Genomic DNA, 19,049 nt, shown 5'->3' with positions numbered 1-19,049 from the left:
AGATAGTGAGGACATTCCAGATTGAAGGCGAATGGATTGAACAAAGGTATGGGAATCATAGGATATATTCAAAGAATGAGAAGTCCTGTGTGCGATCAGAAAAGTGCTTGGTCCTGAGCATCCTTCAGTACCACTCATGTCTAACTAGGAATTGTCTGAAGAACCCATGGTACTGTTATGATGTCTCTGTCTCTTTTTCTGTGTTTTTAAGGCCTGAAGTTTGATGGAACAAAAATATCATTGTACAAGGTCAGTATCATTTTCCTCTCCACCTCCTACAGCACCAAACCCTTTTATCTCTTTGTCTCTTGACTTCTTCCCGTGTTCCGTCTTATCATCTTCTCACCAGCCTCAGCACTAAAGAAAACCAAATTCCAGATTGACTATTCAGATATGAACCAAGTGACGGTGAGGATTCAGAAGACATTATGAATCTAGATTTCTAGTGACTGTGGAGTGGGTAGCAGCAACTTGCAGGCTCCAACCTACTCCATCTACCCAGAGTCTGCAAGTTCCACTGCAAGAACATCCTGCCCATCTCTTTGGAAGACGATTGTCCAACAATCAAACTTAGTGTCTGTTTGCTTCACCTCCCAGGTTACCCTGAAGGCCTCCTTAGGGACCCTGAACACTCTTGCTGACACCCCAGACAATGAGGTTCTGGGTAGAGGACAGAAGCAGCTGTCTATATTGACCCCTTCCCAAAATCATCTGAATTTCATCCTGAAGCATGTGACATACACAAGCACTATCTACCACTCAGGAGCTGTGGACATTGGTGAGAGTCCATCATTTGATCCCAGAACCCTTTGGGAGAGAAAAGGAATTTGCAGAGATTGTCTCCTTGAGGAAGTATGTACCAATCTAAGTAGGCAGAGAGAGGGAATGGTTTTTCTTTTACTTGTGTGTCATGTTGCACCTGTTCTGCAGATGGCTTTTTCCACTTCATGCCTTTCAAGGCACAGTGCCCACAGGTCAAACTCTAGAGACAAGGAAATATGATACCTGTGAAGATCTGCTGAGGTTGGAGGGGAGCTTTCTTACATCTTCCTATTTGGGCCCTAGTATATTACAGTGTTCACTAATTTTTGAACTACATTTGTGTGCATAGGGAGTTCCTGACAAGAACATTCCTCTTCTGTGACATGATCTTTGACAGTTACCTGAAGAATTAAGAGGTTGAGTGACTTCTCCAAGGTCACAAGTCAAAAAGGGTCAGAAACAAGATTTAAACCTAAATGTCCTTATTTCCTGAGGTTGACTCACTATCTGTTGTACCATGATACTTCTCAGACTCACTAACAATGTTCTGAATTTTCATAGTTTCTTTCCATAGAATACTTAAGACTTCTGTGATCTTAGCTATAATTTTGGAGAGAAAGCATGGAGTTTGTCCACACCTTTTATTGAGCACAACCTTATGCTGAGAAAGAGTTCCTTATCTTCACGTGATCCCAATCTGACATTGTCCAGATAGAGAAACAGATATACACAGAATGCTGCACAAGGGCAGACTGTAGGCAGAAGTAAGAAAGGGATGATTCTGCCATGAGGAAAACAGAGGGAGGAAAACAGAGATCTATAGAAGTTAAGCCATCCTTTCAAGGTCATAAGACAAACTAAGGACAAAGTGAAGCCAGAAATCCTGAATCCCAGACACAAGCTCACTCCTCATTCCTTCTGTTGCCTTATCAATCAGACTTCCCTGAGCTAGAGCAGAAGGATGCTGTTCCCCAAGGCTAAAGAAAGTGACCCTACACTGACCTCCTTTTTCTCCTTTCAGTGAGTATTGAGTTTGGGAGCTCAGTGGCTAAGTTTCCAGTGCATGTCAACCAACCCACCATCCCCAAGTTGTTTGACCCTGGGCCAGGTAAGTCCTTTGTCTATTTGACTCTATGGAGATATGTAGATAGCAACCCAGAAATGCCTTAGAAATATTCTAGTTCATTTGGTTTAAATATCTAAACTCATGTTGCTGCTCATCTTCAGTTTTATTATTTCACTTATTGAACTGTTCATTTTCACTCTGCTCTATAGTGAAGGTTACAAAAGCAAAAACAAAAAACAAAAAGGAAATAATCCCTGCCTTCAAGAAGCTTACATTCAACACATAACATTAATATATCATGGGGAATAAAAGGAACAAGGGAGATCTCAAAGTGCTCTAGGTCTGTTTAAAGAAAGAAATAACATTAACATCTAGGACAATTAGGGAAGACCTCTAGGATGAAGTTTCACTTGGCTGAACTCTAAAGAGTAATAAGGAACGAATATGAAGGATAGAAGTTGGGAAAAACTGCATTCCAGATATAGAGACCACTAGTGCAAATGTTTGGGAGTAATCCCTTGGGAGTAAATTATATTCAGGGAACAGCCAATAGTCCATCTTGGCTAGAATGCAGAGATGGATATTGTGTGAGTAAGGATAAATCCAACGGTCTTTCAACTACACCATCACAGGAAGATGGGAGTTATTGAAGAGATATGGAGCAGAGGAATAAGGAAAGACATTGAACTCTCTTTTTCCCTCTCCAGAGAGGAAGCTCAGGGACCTGGTGACCATTGCTACTAAGACTTTCCTCCGTCCCCACAAACTCCAGATTTTACTTAAGAGTATCCGGGAGTATTACCCAGATGTGACTGTGATTGTGGCTGATGACAGTGAGAAGCCAGAGAAGATCGATGATATTTATGTCGAGCATTACATCATGCCCTTTGGAAAGGTACAGATTCAAGGCACCATACCTTTGGATCCCCAAGTGGCAGGAGAGCTATAGCCCCAAATCACCATCACTGGAGGATAATATAGCTGCCTTTATGATGAGGCACAAGGTTAAGATTATGGAGATGGAAGGGACTGAAGACTGTTTCTCACACTGAGTCCATAGTCTGAGAAAAAGATCACTCCCAAATCTGCCCTAATGATGTGGCTAATCTGAAGGTCCTTCCTCTTGGTCTATAGAATTCATTTTGGTCCAGATGTTTGCTAAGGGTATGTCATGTTTCATGGATTCACAGCATATTTAACCCAAGTCTATAGAGATGCTGAGAAGACCTGTGTCAGGTGAGCAAGATAGAAACTTGTCTAACTTCCGTTGTTTGCCTCCCATTCTATTCCTTTTCTTCCTTCTGACAATGGATGGTGTTATTACTTGCTTGGACATAGCTCCAACCGTAGCAGTTACTCTAAGCTCAAAAGTTAACCCATGCCTTCCCGGGGTTCTGAGTAGAGTTAGAGGGATCTGGGGATGAAAAAGCCATCCTCAAAGGAACAGAGAATCCATGTATTAAAGGTTATTCATCATATACAATCTTTATAGTTCTTTTACAGACTTTTCTTTTTTCAAATTAATTTTTCCCAATTACATTTTTAAAATTACTTATAAAAACTTTTAACACTCTTTATTTTAAATTTTGAGTTCCAGATTTTATCCTTCCACTACCCACTCATTGAGAAGGCAAGCAATTTGATATAGGTTATAGAAGTGCAGTCGTGAAAAACATTTCCATATTAGTCATGTTGTAAAAGAAAAAACAGACCAAAAATAAAAAACCCAAGAAAAATAAAGTTAAAAAATATTTATTTCAGTCTGCAATCAGACTCCATCAGTTCTTTCTCTGGCGGAGGATATCATTTTTCTTTATAAGATCTTCAGAATTGTCTTGGATCATTGTATGGTTGGGAATAGCTTAGTCTATCAAAGTTAGTCATCGCACAATGTTGTTACTATGTACAATGTTCTCCTGGTTCTGCTCACTTCACTTTATATCAGTTCATGTAAGTCTTTCCAAGTTTTTCTGAAAGCATCCTGCTCGTCATTTTTAAAAAATTATTCCTTTTAAACTTAAATACAAAATGAAAAAAGAAAAAAAAGAACATTTCCATGTACGCAGCAGAACACATGAGAAGATTCAGTACAAAACAATAAATTTCCATTTCTCAAAAACCTATATAATAAATCCTACACATTGTTTTCAAAGCAGCCCAGCTCTTCTGTGCTTCCTTCTAGATTTTCTTTTGTTCTCTGCTGTGTACTTTTTATCCCCCAGGCTACAATTGAATGAGAATATATATACATATATCTATAAACATACACATATATTCATATACACACATGTACATATATGTAAGACTATGCTATTCATATTTCTATCTGTCAGTTCTTTCTCTGGAGATGAATAACACCTTACTTCATGGATCCAAGTCTTTCCATGTTTTTCTAAATCAACCAGTTCATCGTTTCTTATATCACAGCAATAGTTCTTCATAATCCTATCCTATCTAAGAGATTGTCTATGAAAATCCTTTCCCAATTTTCTTCTTTCCTTCCCATCTTGGCTACATTGGTTTTATTTATACAAAAAAATTTAATTTAAAATAATTGAAATTAATTCATTTTACACTTCAACAATGCTCTCTCCTTATAACGTAGTTTAAGATCTGGTACTGCTGAACGTTTTTCCTTTCCTTTTTTTTCCACTTAGAAATTTTGAAATTGTGGACCTTCTGTTCCTCCAAATGAAATTGGCTATTATATTTTCTGACTCAGTAAAGTAAGTTTTAGTAGTTTAATGGAGATGGCATTGAGTAAACAGGTTAGGTAAATTGTCATTTTATTAATATTGGCTTTATTTACCTATGAAGAATTACTATTTCCCCAATTATTTAAATCTGACTTTATATATATATATATGTATGTTTTTTATATTTATGTTTATGTTCATGTAGCTATCTATAGTTAGGTTGAACTAGATAACCTCTGATCCTACGATTCTTTTTCCAGCTCAGCCAATATCTAATACCCAAACTCTGCAGGCATCATCCCTGTCTCCTTTGAAACCTGAGTTTGTGACTCATGTACCCTCTCATTCACAGGGTTGGTTTGCTGGCAGGAATTTGGCTGTGTCTCAGGTCAGCACGAAGTACGTGCTGTGGGTGGATGATGACTTTCTTTTCACAGAAACAACCAAGATTGAGGCACTGGTAGATATCCTAGAGAAAACAGAGCTGGATGTGGTAAGAAATAGTACAATTTCATCCCTCCCCCCCACTGAAGTCTGGGAAGAAGGGGTACACAGTATTGAAGATGAGTAGATTCAGCTAGCTTTGGCATGGTGGTGAAAGCCCTAAACTGAAGGTGGGGTTACAAGGACTGGGTGTGAGTTCTGGTTCCACCACACACTCATTTTGAGATATTGAGAGAGTAATTTAATGTTTCTGTGCCTCAATATTGTCCCTAAAATAGGAAAATAATGCATCTGCCCTGGCTACCTCACCTGAATGGGCTGTGGATAAATTAATTTTGACTCCACAAACATTTATCAAGTTATCTACTATGTTCAAGGCTCTGGAAATACAAAGACAAAACAAAACCATCCCTGACCTCAAGGAAATTACATTCTATTTAAAAGAAAAGAATATGCAAACATGTAAGTAAATAAAAATTATATGTAAAGAGATTTTCAAGAAAAGTGTAGAAAGGTCAATGGAAAGGATTGGAAAGAATTGAACATGCAAAATTTGGAAGGAAGTTAAAGGGAATGGCATTATGGATGCAAGTAGAAGAATCCACGTTAGTGAGGACACACATCTATGACTAGCGAAAAAGAAGAAAAAGGGCAACGATGCCCAGAAATTTTAAGGCAAAGGCACTTAACCTTTTCTGCTATAGCCCCCTTTGGAAGTCTGGTAAAACCTCTGGACTCCTAGAATAGTAATTTTGAATGCATAAAATAAAATAAATAGAATTACAAAGGCAACCAATTATGCTGAGTTACCAAAGTATTTTATAAAGTAAATTCTAGGTCTTCAGTTAAAGAATATTTGTTCTAAGGAATGGACAAGGAAAGGGAGCCCAGGGAGGTCATAGAATATAGTTCAGTCTTCTCATTGAAAAAAGGTTAAACCACTGCTCTAAGCATGTGCATGGGGTGGGGAACAGTGAAGTTAGAGGCAAAAGGAATGCAAAGGTCTCGGAACATTTACTGAGGAGAATGGTCAAGGGAGTCAATTTCTGAAGCATAGTGTAAGTGAAACAGATGTTTGTTGCCGCAGAAAGATCATGATGGAAGTTTAACCTCTAGCAACCATTAGCAATGTCGACCACTAGGTGGCACAATAGGGCGCCACTGGACCTGGAATCAGAAGGACCAGCTGCAGATAACAAGCTGGGAGACCCTGGACAAGTCACTTAACCTCTAGTTACCCCTGTTTCTTCATAAAGTAAGGGTAATGACAGTACCTGACTTCAAGGGTAGTTGCAAGAATAAAACGAGATATTTGTAGAGCCTTAAAACATGACATAAATGATGATAATCACTACAGCGTCAGGTATACATGTCCGCTACCTTGGACACCTTCCAACACACAGCTCATAATGTTGGGCCCAGGGACCCACACACCTTCATAATTTAGTGGCAACCGGAGTCTTACCTGTCTCATTCCCTGCCTCTTTTCACATGATAGTGCTCTGGCAAAATCTCAAATATGTCAGAAAGTTTCTACTGCTTCTTCCTGATTAAATACTCTAGCTTCAAGATATGCCAAGAAGAGATAAAAACATTGATCTTACATCCTCCCAATGCAACAGTCATATCCTCTCCCTTCCGCAAAAAAAAAAAAAGTTCAGGTGAATTGCCTTCCCCATTAGCTAACAGGCTTGTGTTGCAGTGCATTTGGTTTCTCTGAGGACACAAATGGATACAGAAGTGTTATGGTGGAATAAAGACACTAAGAAATTACATCCAAACAATAACCTATTTAGTAATGCACACAGCTGCAGAAACAAATCAGGGCCATGGTTTGCAGTCCACCAAGGACATTGACCATTGATTGCTACAAGTTAATATACAATTTGGAGGGAGCAAAGAATGTAGAGATTGAGATACTTGGTTTCTTATTGTTGGAAGGGATTGGGAGACACTGAGGTGAGAAGGAAATGGTAAGTTCTGTGACATTCCTTAAATCAAGTCACCTTTGGAAGGAGGTTATGACTTCTCCAAAAGCAGATGACTTAAAAGCAGCTGAAACTTAGCTTCACAAAATGGTGGACAAAGGCAAAATGGAGTCACTAATGCTATTTTAATATAACAGAAGAGAGGCCAGCCTGAACAAGACTGAAGATGCTTGGTGTAAGCTAACATGGTATAAGCCAATAAGTCACCACGCATTTATTAATCTGGCATTGTGCTAAAGTGCTGAAATATAAAGACAAATGAAAAAAAGCCAATCCCAGGCCTCAAGGAGCTCACAGTCTAATGGGGAAGACAGCAGGCAATCAGCTCTGTACAAATCAAATTATTCCAGAACAAATTAGTGGAAATTGACAGAGGGAAGGTACCAGTATTGAGGGGCAACAGGAAAGGCTTCTTGCTACAGAGCTGGGAGCCATGGAGAGAAGCTACAGAGGAAACATTAGGCTTGGTATCGGGAGAAACTTCAAATTAAAGCAGTCCAAAGGTGGAATGAAATGAGCCATCTTGAGAGGTAGTAAGTTCTCCATCAATATAAATTTTTGAACAGAAGCTTTGGTACAAGAGATGCTGTAGAGGTCATTCCTGATCAGGTGAAAAGTAGAGCACATGCTGTCTGAGTTCTCTCCAAGCCTTGATATTCTATGATTCTGTGGTCCCTGGAGACATCAGAACTTTGTCCTTGTAGCTCAGACCAGGGATACTAAGATAGTCCCCAGGGGATTGAAACTGAAAAGCAATCAACACTGGTTTGGTGGTAGTAGAAGCAAGAGAAAAAAAAAGTTTTGGGCTTTTCTAGAAGGAAGATGTGGAAAGGTAGGTGATACAGGGGAGAAAGAAAACTGAGAGACCTTGGAGTAGACAAGTGGGTAGATGGACAGAATCATAGGAGAGGAAGGAAGAAAGGGAGGGTGGGAGTGGGGAATAATTCAACATGGGAATACAAAGATTCCCAAGAGAGGCAAACTTATTATTATATTAGATTTTCTCTGATCTCTTTCCCTACCCCATTCCAGGTTGGTGGCAGTGTGTCTGGAAATGTATTCCAGTTTAAGCTACTAATGGAACAAGGTGAGGATGGAGACTGCATACACAAAAGGTCAGGCCATTTCCAGGCCCTGGATGGCTTCCCCAACTGTGTGGTAACCAGTGGTGTTGTCAATTTCTTCCTGGCTCACACTGAGAGCCTCCAAAAAGTTGGATTTGATCCCCGACTGCAGAGAGTGGCACACACAGGTAAGGAGGCTGAATGGAGAGATTAAGAGTAACCTCAGATTAAACCACATTCAGGAGCTGACTCTATCTCCAAGAGACACACCTTGTTGATCATATTTTATTACAAAAAAAAGGCAGTTATCAAAAGTACTCCAATCCAAACTGAAGTAGTGTCATGTAGTAGAAAGTGCGTCAAAATAGATGTCTGGAGAACCTGGATCCAAATCCCACTTCAGACAATAGTGATGTGACCTGGGAAATCCTTTAACCTGTCAGAGCCTCAGTTTCCTTATCTGAAATACTGAAGATAGAGGGTGGGGATAGAAAAATGAACTCTTAGGTCCCTTCCAACTCTAAATCTATGATTCCATGATTTTTCATTTCCCTCTTCACCCTTTCTCATTCTGAGTCTTGACAATGTTTTCCACCCTGGGACACTCTATTCTCCTCTCTGACCAGTCACATCTGGAATACTATATTCCATTTGGGGCACTGCATTTCAAAAAGAACATTTAGAAGTGGGAGTATATCTACCTTTTCCTTCCCTCTGAACCTTCCTTCTTTCAGAAAGTGTTCCCAGACTCACTACGTCCAAGTCCAGTACTCACTTCTATCTGGTCTCCAGTTCCCCCTTTCCCATTCCTCAAGTGTAACACATAGTCTCTGTTCAGCTAGAAGTATCTATTCATGTCTGTCTCTAAGTCCATGTTTGTCATAGTGGTTTATATCCTACTTCCTCCTTCAGACTGGGAGGTCCTTCAGAGAGGGGGAAAGAGAGAGGAGGGGAAGAGGAAGAAGGTAGGGAAAGAGAATGGGAAGAATGAGGAGAGACAGTACTTTCTCTCTAGGAACTTACACCTCAAAGGTGGAAAGAATAAATATAAGAGGCTGTTTCTTGCCCTCAAAATGAGAGCCCCCTGAGGACAAAACAGTGTCTCACCCTTCTTCTGGATTAGTTTTCAGGGTTCTGCATAGGGCTCTAGTAAAGCAAGTGCTAATACAGGTTGAGAATTGACCACAGGAGCCTCTGGCACAAAGTTCACAGAATCCTCTCTCTCTCTGTTTCCCCTCCCTTAACAGAGTTTTTCATTGATGGGCTAGGGAGTCTTCGTGTTGGATCGTGTTCAAATGTGATTGTGAAACACCAGGCCCACAACAAACCTTCTGACCCAGATCAAGCTGCCCTGGAAAAAGCCTACAGTGTGTTCCGAACTAACACTCAGAATCAGTTCAAGTTCAAGATGGCCCTCCACTACTTCAAGAATCATCTCCAGTGTTACACTCAGAGATGAGGCTGAGGGTAGTGTAGAATGGGCAAATTAGACTCTTCCAAGTAACTTATCCCCAGTCAATAGGACAGGAGGTATGGAGTAGGCCAGTCAGTAGTGAAATGACTGAAGTTTGCAGCTAAAAAAATGAACTAATTGATTAAAAAAAAGAAAGAAAGAAACCATGTAACGGGTGATGTGGTAGGAAGGGCAATTGGGGTAAGATCAATCTTTGGTTAGGGCGAGGAGCCTCCCAGTGGTCAAGGTAACATGGAATATAATGATAAGTTTTAATATTTATGAAGGGTTTTACCCACAACAATCCTATGAGATATGCAGTGAAAGTATTATCATCCTCATTTTATACATAAGAAAGATGAGGATCTAATTTGCTCAGTCATAGTTAGCTTTTCTTTGAACCATAACAGACTTGTTGATAAAATTATGGACATGTCAACCATAATGCTAATACTAATACTAGTACTTCATAATATAGAGGTCTTAAGAATCCTTTTTTAGAAAATATGGAATAATTGCAACAGAATATTAGTGGACATTGGCTACATGGCCCATGTTTACCACATGCCAATAAATGCAGCTATGTTGATACAGAAGTTGATATCATATTCATTAAGCACAATTTGAGATGCTAATAATTTTTATGTAGTAAAGACAATTATCATATTTGCATAATTTCTCAAGCAATAGCTTCTTCTTGAAAGAATATTAGTAATTAATATTAATAATTAATACTTTTTAAAAGTCAGCTGAAAGTATCACTGTTATTCTTAAGAAATTTTTCCATGATCCTAAATCCAGATGTGTCTTTTATACAGAGTCACTTTGATTTTCCATGATGTCATTTCCAAAATGAAGTAGCAGGAATGCTCTTAGCACAGAAAACCATATATGAATCTTTGTTCTTGTATCCTCAACTAGGAGAAAGAAACAACTCTATATTTTTACTACTCTAACTAAGAGAACTGAGAAAGAAATTTGCTAACAATGGGGGATGATCATTGATAGTGATTTGAACCTGGTAAAGTGGTAGTGGGAGAAGTCTCTATTTGTCATCTGGATCACCTAGAGCAGAGATCTTAACCTTTTCCATGTTTCATGGATCCCTCTGGTAGTCTGGTGAAGCTAATAAGTTTCTTTTTAGGATAATATTTTTAAATATAAAAAGAAAACATGTAGGATTATAAAGAAAACCAATAATATTAAAATTATAGTTATTCAATTTTCAAGAAAAAAATATTTGGACCCCCAGGTTAAGAATTCCTATTCTACAGCTTTCAAGGACAACTCTTGAGAACTTTTCTGTTATTATAGATTCATGGGGTGAGATTGGGGGGAAGAGAGGGAAGAAAATGCCTTAATCCAGGAAGACATGGAATCTTTTTAAAGTTGCTTTTCTCACTTGGTTCTATGATGATCTTCTTAATGAGTTTTAAATTCGGAAATTTTATCTTTAATAAAAAAAAATCTTAGGCAAATAAGTGGTTGTCATGCTCTTTCAGGTTAAATAAAATCCACAGGCTTTTCCAAGATCTTTTAGAAAGAGCAAAGTAACTTTATCCTTAGATTAATAAAAAAAAAATTAACCCTGCCTTGTTCCCTCAAAGAACTGGCTGCTGAGGCCTTCTATTACCCTAGAAGAAGATACTCAGTTCTGGATGCTAAGCTCTTAAGAATAAAGAGCAGGGACTTCTGATTAAGGGAATGAAACCAAAGGTCATGAAGGAACCAGGTTCTCCACATTCACTCCAACAAAAATGTAAAGGGGCATCAAATCAAATAATAATTGAGGCCAAAAAGTAAGTAAGCCTCTCTACCCAGTCCAGGACTACAGAAAAAGTGACCAGAAGCATAATGTACTGGGAGAGGGGTCTTGCCAGGGGAGATGGAAAGCATCATAAACCCATGGTAAAGACTCCCAGAGTAGCAGCAGCATTCAGTCTATGAAAGGAACAGGACAGAACAGAGGGTATGCCCCTCATCTAAGAGTGCAATCAGCAGCTGAGTGTGGCATTGTCACAAAGGACCAATATAGAACTCAGGCTGGAAAAAAATGAGTAAAGAGAAAACACCAAACACAATGAAGAAATACTGTGAGTTAAGAACAGCCCAAGAGGCATACCCAGAAGGAGAGAGTAACTCCAAAAAAAGTACATGTAGAACCTCAGCGGGGGAAATGGCTTGGCCACAAGGACTGAAGAAATGCCATAAAAAAGATTAAAAATGAAATCAGAATTGGAAAAGGAGTCTAGAGGAAAACCGCAAAATATAAGACCTAACCAAGTGGTCAAAGGATGTGAACAAAACAATTTTCAAAAGAATTGCAAATTATTAATAGCCATATGAAAGAATGCTCCAAATCAATAATAATAAGAGAATGAAATTCTCCCCAAAAACCCACCAAGATTTTACTTCAAGTTGAACATCCTAAAGCATTATTGGTGGAGCTGTGAACTGATTTAACCATTCTAGAAAGCAATATGAAATTTTGCCAAGACAGTCACTAAACTATCTATACTTTTTGACCCAGAAATTCCACTCTTAGATTTCACATACTCCAGGAAGATCAATGACAAACAAAAAGAACCACATATACATATATTGCTTACACTGTTATATTATTTATTATATTATATATATAATAATAACATATATTATGATAGTAAAGAACTATAAACAAAGTAGATGCCCACTGATTGAGAAATGGTAAGCAAATTGTGTTCATGAATGTAATGGAATAATGCTGTGCTTTAAGAAAAGATGACTATGATGAATATACAGAAGCAGAGGAAATGATGAAACTGAAACACAGCAAGGAAAACAATATACACAGTGATAACTATCTAAATATAGAGAATAACTGCAACAATAAAATCAAAACTTAATGTTGAAATTATAATGCCCATGCTTGTCCCCAAAGTAGAGATATGAGAAAATACCTCTCTTCACTTCTTTACAGAGGTTGGGGATTAGGGGTATGGAATTTTGTATATGTTAGATTTCTTTGTTTGTTTAGTTTTATTGAACTTTTCTTCCCCTTTTTTTGTTTTTTATTATAAGAGATGGCTTTTTGTGTAGGGGAGTGAGAGGAGCGATATGGTGAGAAATCTAGGTGACAGGAAAACAAAGGAACCCTCAAAAATATTTTATAGAACTAGAAAAACAATAATGAAATTCAGATTGAGGAACAAAAGGTCATGAATATCAAGAGTAATAATTTTTTTAAAAAGGCAGAAAGGAAATGGGTCTGTCAGCACAGAAGTAATCATTCAAATGCTTTGATAGTGGTAGAGAGACAGAGAAACACAGAGACAAAGAGAAAGAGGCTGATCAGTGGAACCGATTAGGTATGAATAATATAGATGCAAACAAACATAGTAGCATAGAGTTTGATAAACCCAAAGACCTCACTTGGGGGGAAGAACTACTACTTGATAAAAACTGTTGAGAAAACTTAACTACATTCTGGCAGAAATTAGCTTTAGACCAACATCTTATACCATACACTAAAAAAAGCTCCAAGTAGATACATGACCTGGACATAAATATTGTAAACTAATTGGACAAGAAAGAAAGAAATTACCTTTCAAATCTGTGGATAGAAGAATTCAGGACTAAATAGGTGATTGAGAGAATCACACAAGATAAAATAGACATCTTTGGTTATGCAATTTTTTATTTTACATAAACAAATCAAAGGTAGTAAAAATTAGAAAGGAAACAGGTAATGGGGGAAAAAAAACTTTGCAACAAGTTTCTCCAGAAAAGACCTTATATTCAAGATATATAAGTGCCTGAGTGAAATTTATGACTAAGAGCCAGTGTCCCAATAGACAAATAGTCAAAAGATATGAACAAGCAGTTTTCAAAGGAAGAAATTCATGCTATCAATAATCAGTTTTGAAATGTTCTTAATCACTATTACAGAAATTCACACTAAAATGCTTTTCAGTTCCCTACTCATACTTACCAGACTGGAAAAAATAACATGTTGGGAGGACTGTGGGAAAACAGGTACATTAATGCATTGTCGATAAAGCTTTAAATTATAAATTTTGGCCAGCAATTTGAAACTATACCCCTGTGCATCACAACTCCCTCCAGTTTGTGTTAAGCATTAGCTCACCAATTAAAGGTGGTCCTTGCTGATGGAATCCTAATAAAGCTGCCCCCAGCCTCAATATTCTCACTTTCTTATGGGCCCCCACTGAACAGCAGGCATGTCCTGATTTATCCACACAATCTGGCTTTAACCACATCACAGGCCCCCAGACTCAATACAGCCACTGCCCTTAGCTAGCCATTTCCCTCATGTCTAATTCACATATTTGAACAGATGTGTTCCTATACTCAACCACAATCACATCATCCATTTAGCCTAATTCAGGGCCACAATACCTAACTCTCCCTCTTAACCAGACAGGACCACAATAGCTAGCCAATAGGAGGGCAGCATGACTAGGATGTTTGGCCACTGAACCATAGAAGGGACCCACCCTATTACCTAATCCTTTAACAAATTCCTCCTGCCTTTCTAATATTCATAATTTCTGTTATGTAACTGCATCTTTGCCCTATAAAAATCCATCTTGCTTTCTCTGAAATTGCTGCTTCCTCCTGGAACCTGGACTGCTTCTGAGAGGCATCAATCTTCAATAAATGCCTATACTTAGATCCGAGGTGGTCTGACTCTGAATTCTTTGAGATGGTGCCACCACAATACACTATGAAACCACACCGTTGCCATGCTTCCCACCCCAATGATCTTTCCACAAGAACATCTTGTGTGACAATATCTTTTAACCTCTTCAAAGCTTCCCAGATTTAATGAATCAGTTTGGTCATTCAGATGAAGGTATCTTATCCAGTCAGCTAGCTCTTACAACATCCCCTTCCCAATCTCCTTTTCCCAGAAGCTTCTCCTTCCTTTGTAGTTTCAGTACATGTAAGCCTCATGTAAACTCACTTTGGGAAGTTTTTGCCCATATGTGGAAGGCTTCCTTGCTAGAGGACTCAATAAACCCCAAGACAAATTTGATAATCTGGGGTCTTGTTATTCTTGCATCACCCATACCCCAAAAGTTATCAAACTCCACAGGCTTTGACTCAGTCATATTACTGACAGGTCTATACTCTTCTCTCCCCCCTCCAAGAAATCAAAGAAGACGACTCCTCTATATGTACAAAAATATTTATAGCAGTGCTTTATATGGTAGTGCCAAACTGGAAACTATTGGAAAATAGTTAAACAAATTGTAGTATATGAGTGCAATAGGATATTATTCTACCATAAGATACTGTGCCATAAAACAAATTCGAAGGAAATTGGGATGACCTCTATGAACTGATGCAGAGAAAAGTAAGCACAGCAGAACTAGGAGAACACCTATACAATGCTAATGTCAAAGAGAACAACAACTTTAAAAGACTCACCTAACAGAGAACACGCTAATACTTATGAACATGGCTAATACGGGAATTTGTTTTGCCAGATTATGTAGATAGGTATTGAGGGCTTTATTTTCCGTAGTTTTTTTCCCCCCTTAATTTGCTTTAGGCAAAAGCAGCTATGAGAAGATTACTGGAGGGACATATTAATTTAAAATGCTTGTTAATTGAAAAAATTAAAATAAACTATTAAAAATGAAAAAGATCTGGGAATTTTGGCAGACAGCAAACTCAGTACAAGTCATCATGATGTGTGATGTGGTGATAGAAAAAGCTGTATTAAGAAAAGCATAGATTAAGGGATGAAGAAATGCAAAGTCCTTCTGTATCTTTCTTTGTTCTGACCCCATGTGGGATATTGTGATCATTTCTGATCACCAGAGTTGAAGGACATTAATAAGCTGAATAGTATGTAAAAGAAGGTATCTGAGTCTTTATCATATGAAGATATGTTTAAAGAATTGGGAATATTTAGCCTGGAGGAGAGAAGAGGAGGGTGGTGGAAAAGGGATTAGATTTAATCTGTTTCTACCTATAGGGCAAAATTAAGAGCAAATAGGCTGAAGCTGTGGAAGATCTATTTAGTTCTTAATTAGAGGTATCCAAAAAAAAAAAAAAAAAAGATGGAATGCATTACCTACAGAGGTGGTAAGTGTGATGTGGCAGGCAAAAAAGCTCCATTAAGAGAAGCATAGTTTCCAGTAACGAAGAGTTGACTGTCACTCTGTATTCACTCACTAGGAGGGAGAGGGCTTCCTTGGAGATCTTCAAGAAGAGGCTACATGGCTATTTGTCAAATACGCTGTAATTGGTATGCCCTTCTGGTATGAGTTGGACTGGATGCTCCTGAAATTCCTTCCAGTTCTCAGAGTCTATAATACTTTTCCAGATTTACTATACATTATTCCCCTTTATGCATTCCATGGTCCAGCCAACTAGACCTCCTTGCCATCCCTCACAGGTGACATTTTCCAACTTCATGCTTTTCCCCAATGCTTGGAATAAGAAACAGCATGGTCACTGACTCTAAAGGTAGAAGATATAGGGTGTCCATCCCACCGTTGATGCTTACTACCTGTATACCTTAGGCAAATCACCCCTGTGCAGCAGTGTGGGTTCTTCTCTAATGCTAATGACCCAAGCCCCCATGCTGGTGTCTTCTTCCTAATATCAATCACCAGTTATAGTTAACTATCTGTCTTATATCACCAATACCCTCCAGTGATTAACATGTCAGTATCCTTTAACCAATTAATGTCAATTACTTTTACAAAATAATATATTCTGAGAAGATATAACAGGAAGTGCAAATGTTTCCCTTTAACCCCCAGGAGCACACTCTCTCCTATACCTCCTTAGTCACTAGGGGAAGTGGGCTCAATCTTAAAGCAGGTGCTACAAAATATTCACTCCAAGTTTACTTCCAAATTAAACCTAAAGTATGAACAGCTTCAATCAATTGCTTGTAGGATCAGACACCGGCCTGTGGGGTCAATCCATTACTTGGAGGCTAGATCTCTTTCCTTGGGCTGTTCTGAATGACCAGACTTGGCTACTCACACATAGTATGATGAAGTCCTTTCACTGGACCTTTGATGGTTCACTCTTCTGACTTTCTGAAGTTCACAAGATCTCAGCCTAGTCTTTTACCTCCCTAACATTCCTTCACATAGAAGGCATGAAAGAATCAGCAGTAGTGTCATATTCTCATAATTTCAGCTAGGTGTGAATGGGAAGAGAAGGATATTGGTACTGGTTCTCTTTCCCCACCCAGAGTCTTAGAGCAGTCCCTGCCCTCTTACTCAAACACAGCCAACAGGAAAATCAAGAGTCACTTTGGTGTATTAGGGCCTTTTGAAGGTGTGCCAACTTCCAAATTACCAGCCAAGCAAAAGTTCGTTTCTTTTCCAGATGATTAGAAAATCTGAAACAACCACGGAGTACTTTTGGATACTCTGAAGCCCATGTAGGGACTGAATCAGGCAGACATGCTATGTATGTTCATGATAACTATGCTGGGCCATCTCCATTACATTTGTATTTATCACCAGAAACAAGCTTCAAATGTCATGCCACATAATTCATTCCCATTCAGAAACAGCTTATTTGCTGAATTCTCAGAAACTGTGTGTCATGTCTGAACAGATACTCAGTAGGAAGGGCATCTCTGTCAGTGTTAGCACAAGTCCTGGTAATTCCCCTTAGAGGTGTTCCATATATTTGTTCTTTCTGGAGATTTGGGTATCAATCAGTGCCTTACAGTACTTTTAACAAAATACTCCAACTAAAAATGTTCTTGAGTCATGTGGAAGTGGTCTTTGTGTATTACTGTCCTTTTTTTGGAAACTAGGCCAAGACAATTCAACTCAACATGCATTTATTAAGCATTTACCATGTGTCAGGCACTGGGTTACCTGAGAATACAAGTAAAATGCTGTTCATTGCTCTTGGTAATTTATGAAAAGAAATTAGGTTTCTCTTCTTTTGTAAAATTAACAACAGATTTATCAGTTGTTCCTGTTACATTTACATGATTATAGGTGCCCTTTGAAATTGTGATTGTGAATTTGTGATTAGCCCAATGAGAGACTTAGTCCAAACCAGATTGGCCCAAACAGGTAACTTAGTAGGTGGAATGCTAGAACTGGGAGTCAGGCAACTTCTGATGTTTGTTAGTTTTGTGACCCTGAGCAAGTCACCTAACCTCTGCCAACCTCAGTTTCCTCCTCTACAAAATGGGAAGAATAATTACACCTACCTTATAGAGTTGTGCTGAGCAGTTCATATGAAATTTCAGGTAGTTATGGATATAAAAACACAAATACATATATTTACACCCGTGTATGTACGTAAGGGGCAGCTAGGTGGCACAGTGGATAGAGTGCTGTGCCTGGAGTCAGGAAGACTCATTTCCCTAAGTTCAAATTTGGACTCAAACACTTGCTAGCTGTGTAATCCTGTCACTTAAACCTGCTTACCTCAGTTTCTTCATCTGTTAAAACTGAGCTAGAGAAGGAAATGGCAAACCACTCTAGTATCTTTGCCTGGAAAATCCCAAATGGGGTCATGAAGAGTGGGACATGATCGAAAACAACTGAACAATAAACAGCAATGTATATATGTGTATATATGTATATAAACACATATGTGTGTGTATATATATGATATACATATGAAGTGCATTGCAAATTTTAAAGTACTATATTCTTATCTGCTCTTATTATTAGCTATTAATTCAGTACTATGACCTATGCTGACTCTTGCAACAGTGAGTAAAGTCTTGGAAATAGCTCCATGTAATCTAGGACCTGTTCAGGAACCTCTATCTATTTCACTATGGTGAGCACTCATCCCAAGGTAAACCTTGTGGTTCTTACAGTAGCTGAGTGACAACAAGTGCCAACAACAAAAATAGGCCACAGAAAACTCCGAGCGGGAATGGCTGCCATAAAGCTTCCTAGTTGCCCATGACACAGAGGTCCACATCTTTCTTAACTGAACCCAATCAAATGATTTCTCTGGCCTGAAAATGAGAAGGGGGAGAAGGGGGACGGTTAGAAACAAAGACCAGTCTCCTTTCATGAGTGAACTTCTCCATCTTCTGGACTCTTGGTGAACTGCAGCTACAGACCGTCCTGGGATATGGGTCTCTCTTCTAAGGGCCAGGAATAAAGTCTAATTAAGACTAAAGCCAAAGTCTTAGATCAAAGAACTTCAAACTGAGTAGGAACTGAACCTATGAAATCAAAGGCATATGGAATTCCCTGATGAGGATGACACATTCTTTCTAACTTGCAGTCTTAAAAGGCTGCCTGGAACACTGAAGGGTTAAATGGTTAGCCATGTTTGGCAGGAACAGGACTTGAACCCAGGTCTTCCTGACTGTCTATTCACCTAGACACAGGATTATAGATCTAAAGTTGGAAGGGACCTTAGAGATCATCTCATCCAATCATCTTTATTTTACAGATGAAGAATAAGGGCCTAAAGAGGGAAAGTGATTTTCTCAATATCACATGCATTCAACAATTCAACAAACATTTATTATATACCTACTGAGTCCGAGGTGGTAGCTAGGTGGTTCAGTGGTTAGAGGACTGGACCTGGAGTTAGGAAGAATCGAGTTCA

The 19,049-nt window shown here is 38.7% G+C and overlaps 1 protein-coding gene across 2 annotated transcripts in view; it reads left to right on the top strand.

Moving 5' to 3' along the window:
- The window catches only part of B4GALNT2 (beta-1,4-N-acetyl-galactosaminyltransferase 2 (SID blood group)), a 40,016-nt gene extending 27,917 nt beyond the window's left edge, over positions 1-12,099 (top strand). Inside the window, exons 5-11 of one of the 2 annotated variants that reach the window (XM_072646135.1) lie at positions 212-249; positions 598-778; positions 1,784-1,870; positions 2,536-2,723; positions 4,877-5,017; positions 7,989-8,208; positions 9,268-12,099. In XM_072646135.1, coding sequence (XP_072502236.1) covers positions 212-249; positions 598-778; positions 1,784-1,870; positions 2,536-2,723; positions 4,877-5,017; positions 7,989-8,208; positions 9,268-9,479 — 1,067 coding nt within the window. In that variant the 3' untranslated portion in view covers positions 9,480-12,099. The remainder of the gene's footprint in view (positions 1-211; positions 250-597; positions 779-1,783; positions 1,871-2,535; positions 2,724-4,876; positions 5,018-7,988; positions 8,209-9,267) is intronic. The other variant, XM_072646136.1, reaches the window with a different exon arrangement.
- The last annotated feature ends 6,950 nt before the right edge of the window (positions 12,100-19,049 follow it).

The sequence above is a fragment of the Notamacropus eugenii genome, chromosome 2 (assembly GCF_028372415.1).
Source record: "Notamacropus eugenii isolate mMacEug1 chromosome 2, mMacEug1.pri_v2, whole genome shotgun sequence".
NCBI classification, from domain to species: Eukaryota; Metazoa; Chordata; class Mammalia; order Diprotodontia; family Macropodidae; genus Notamacropus; species Notamacropus eugenii.
This window is presented reverse-complemented; position numbering and strand designations above follow the sequence as displayed.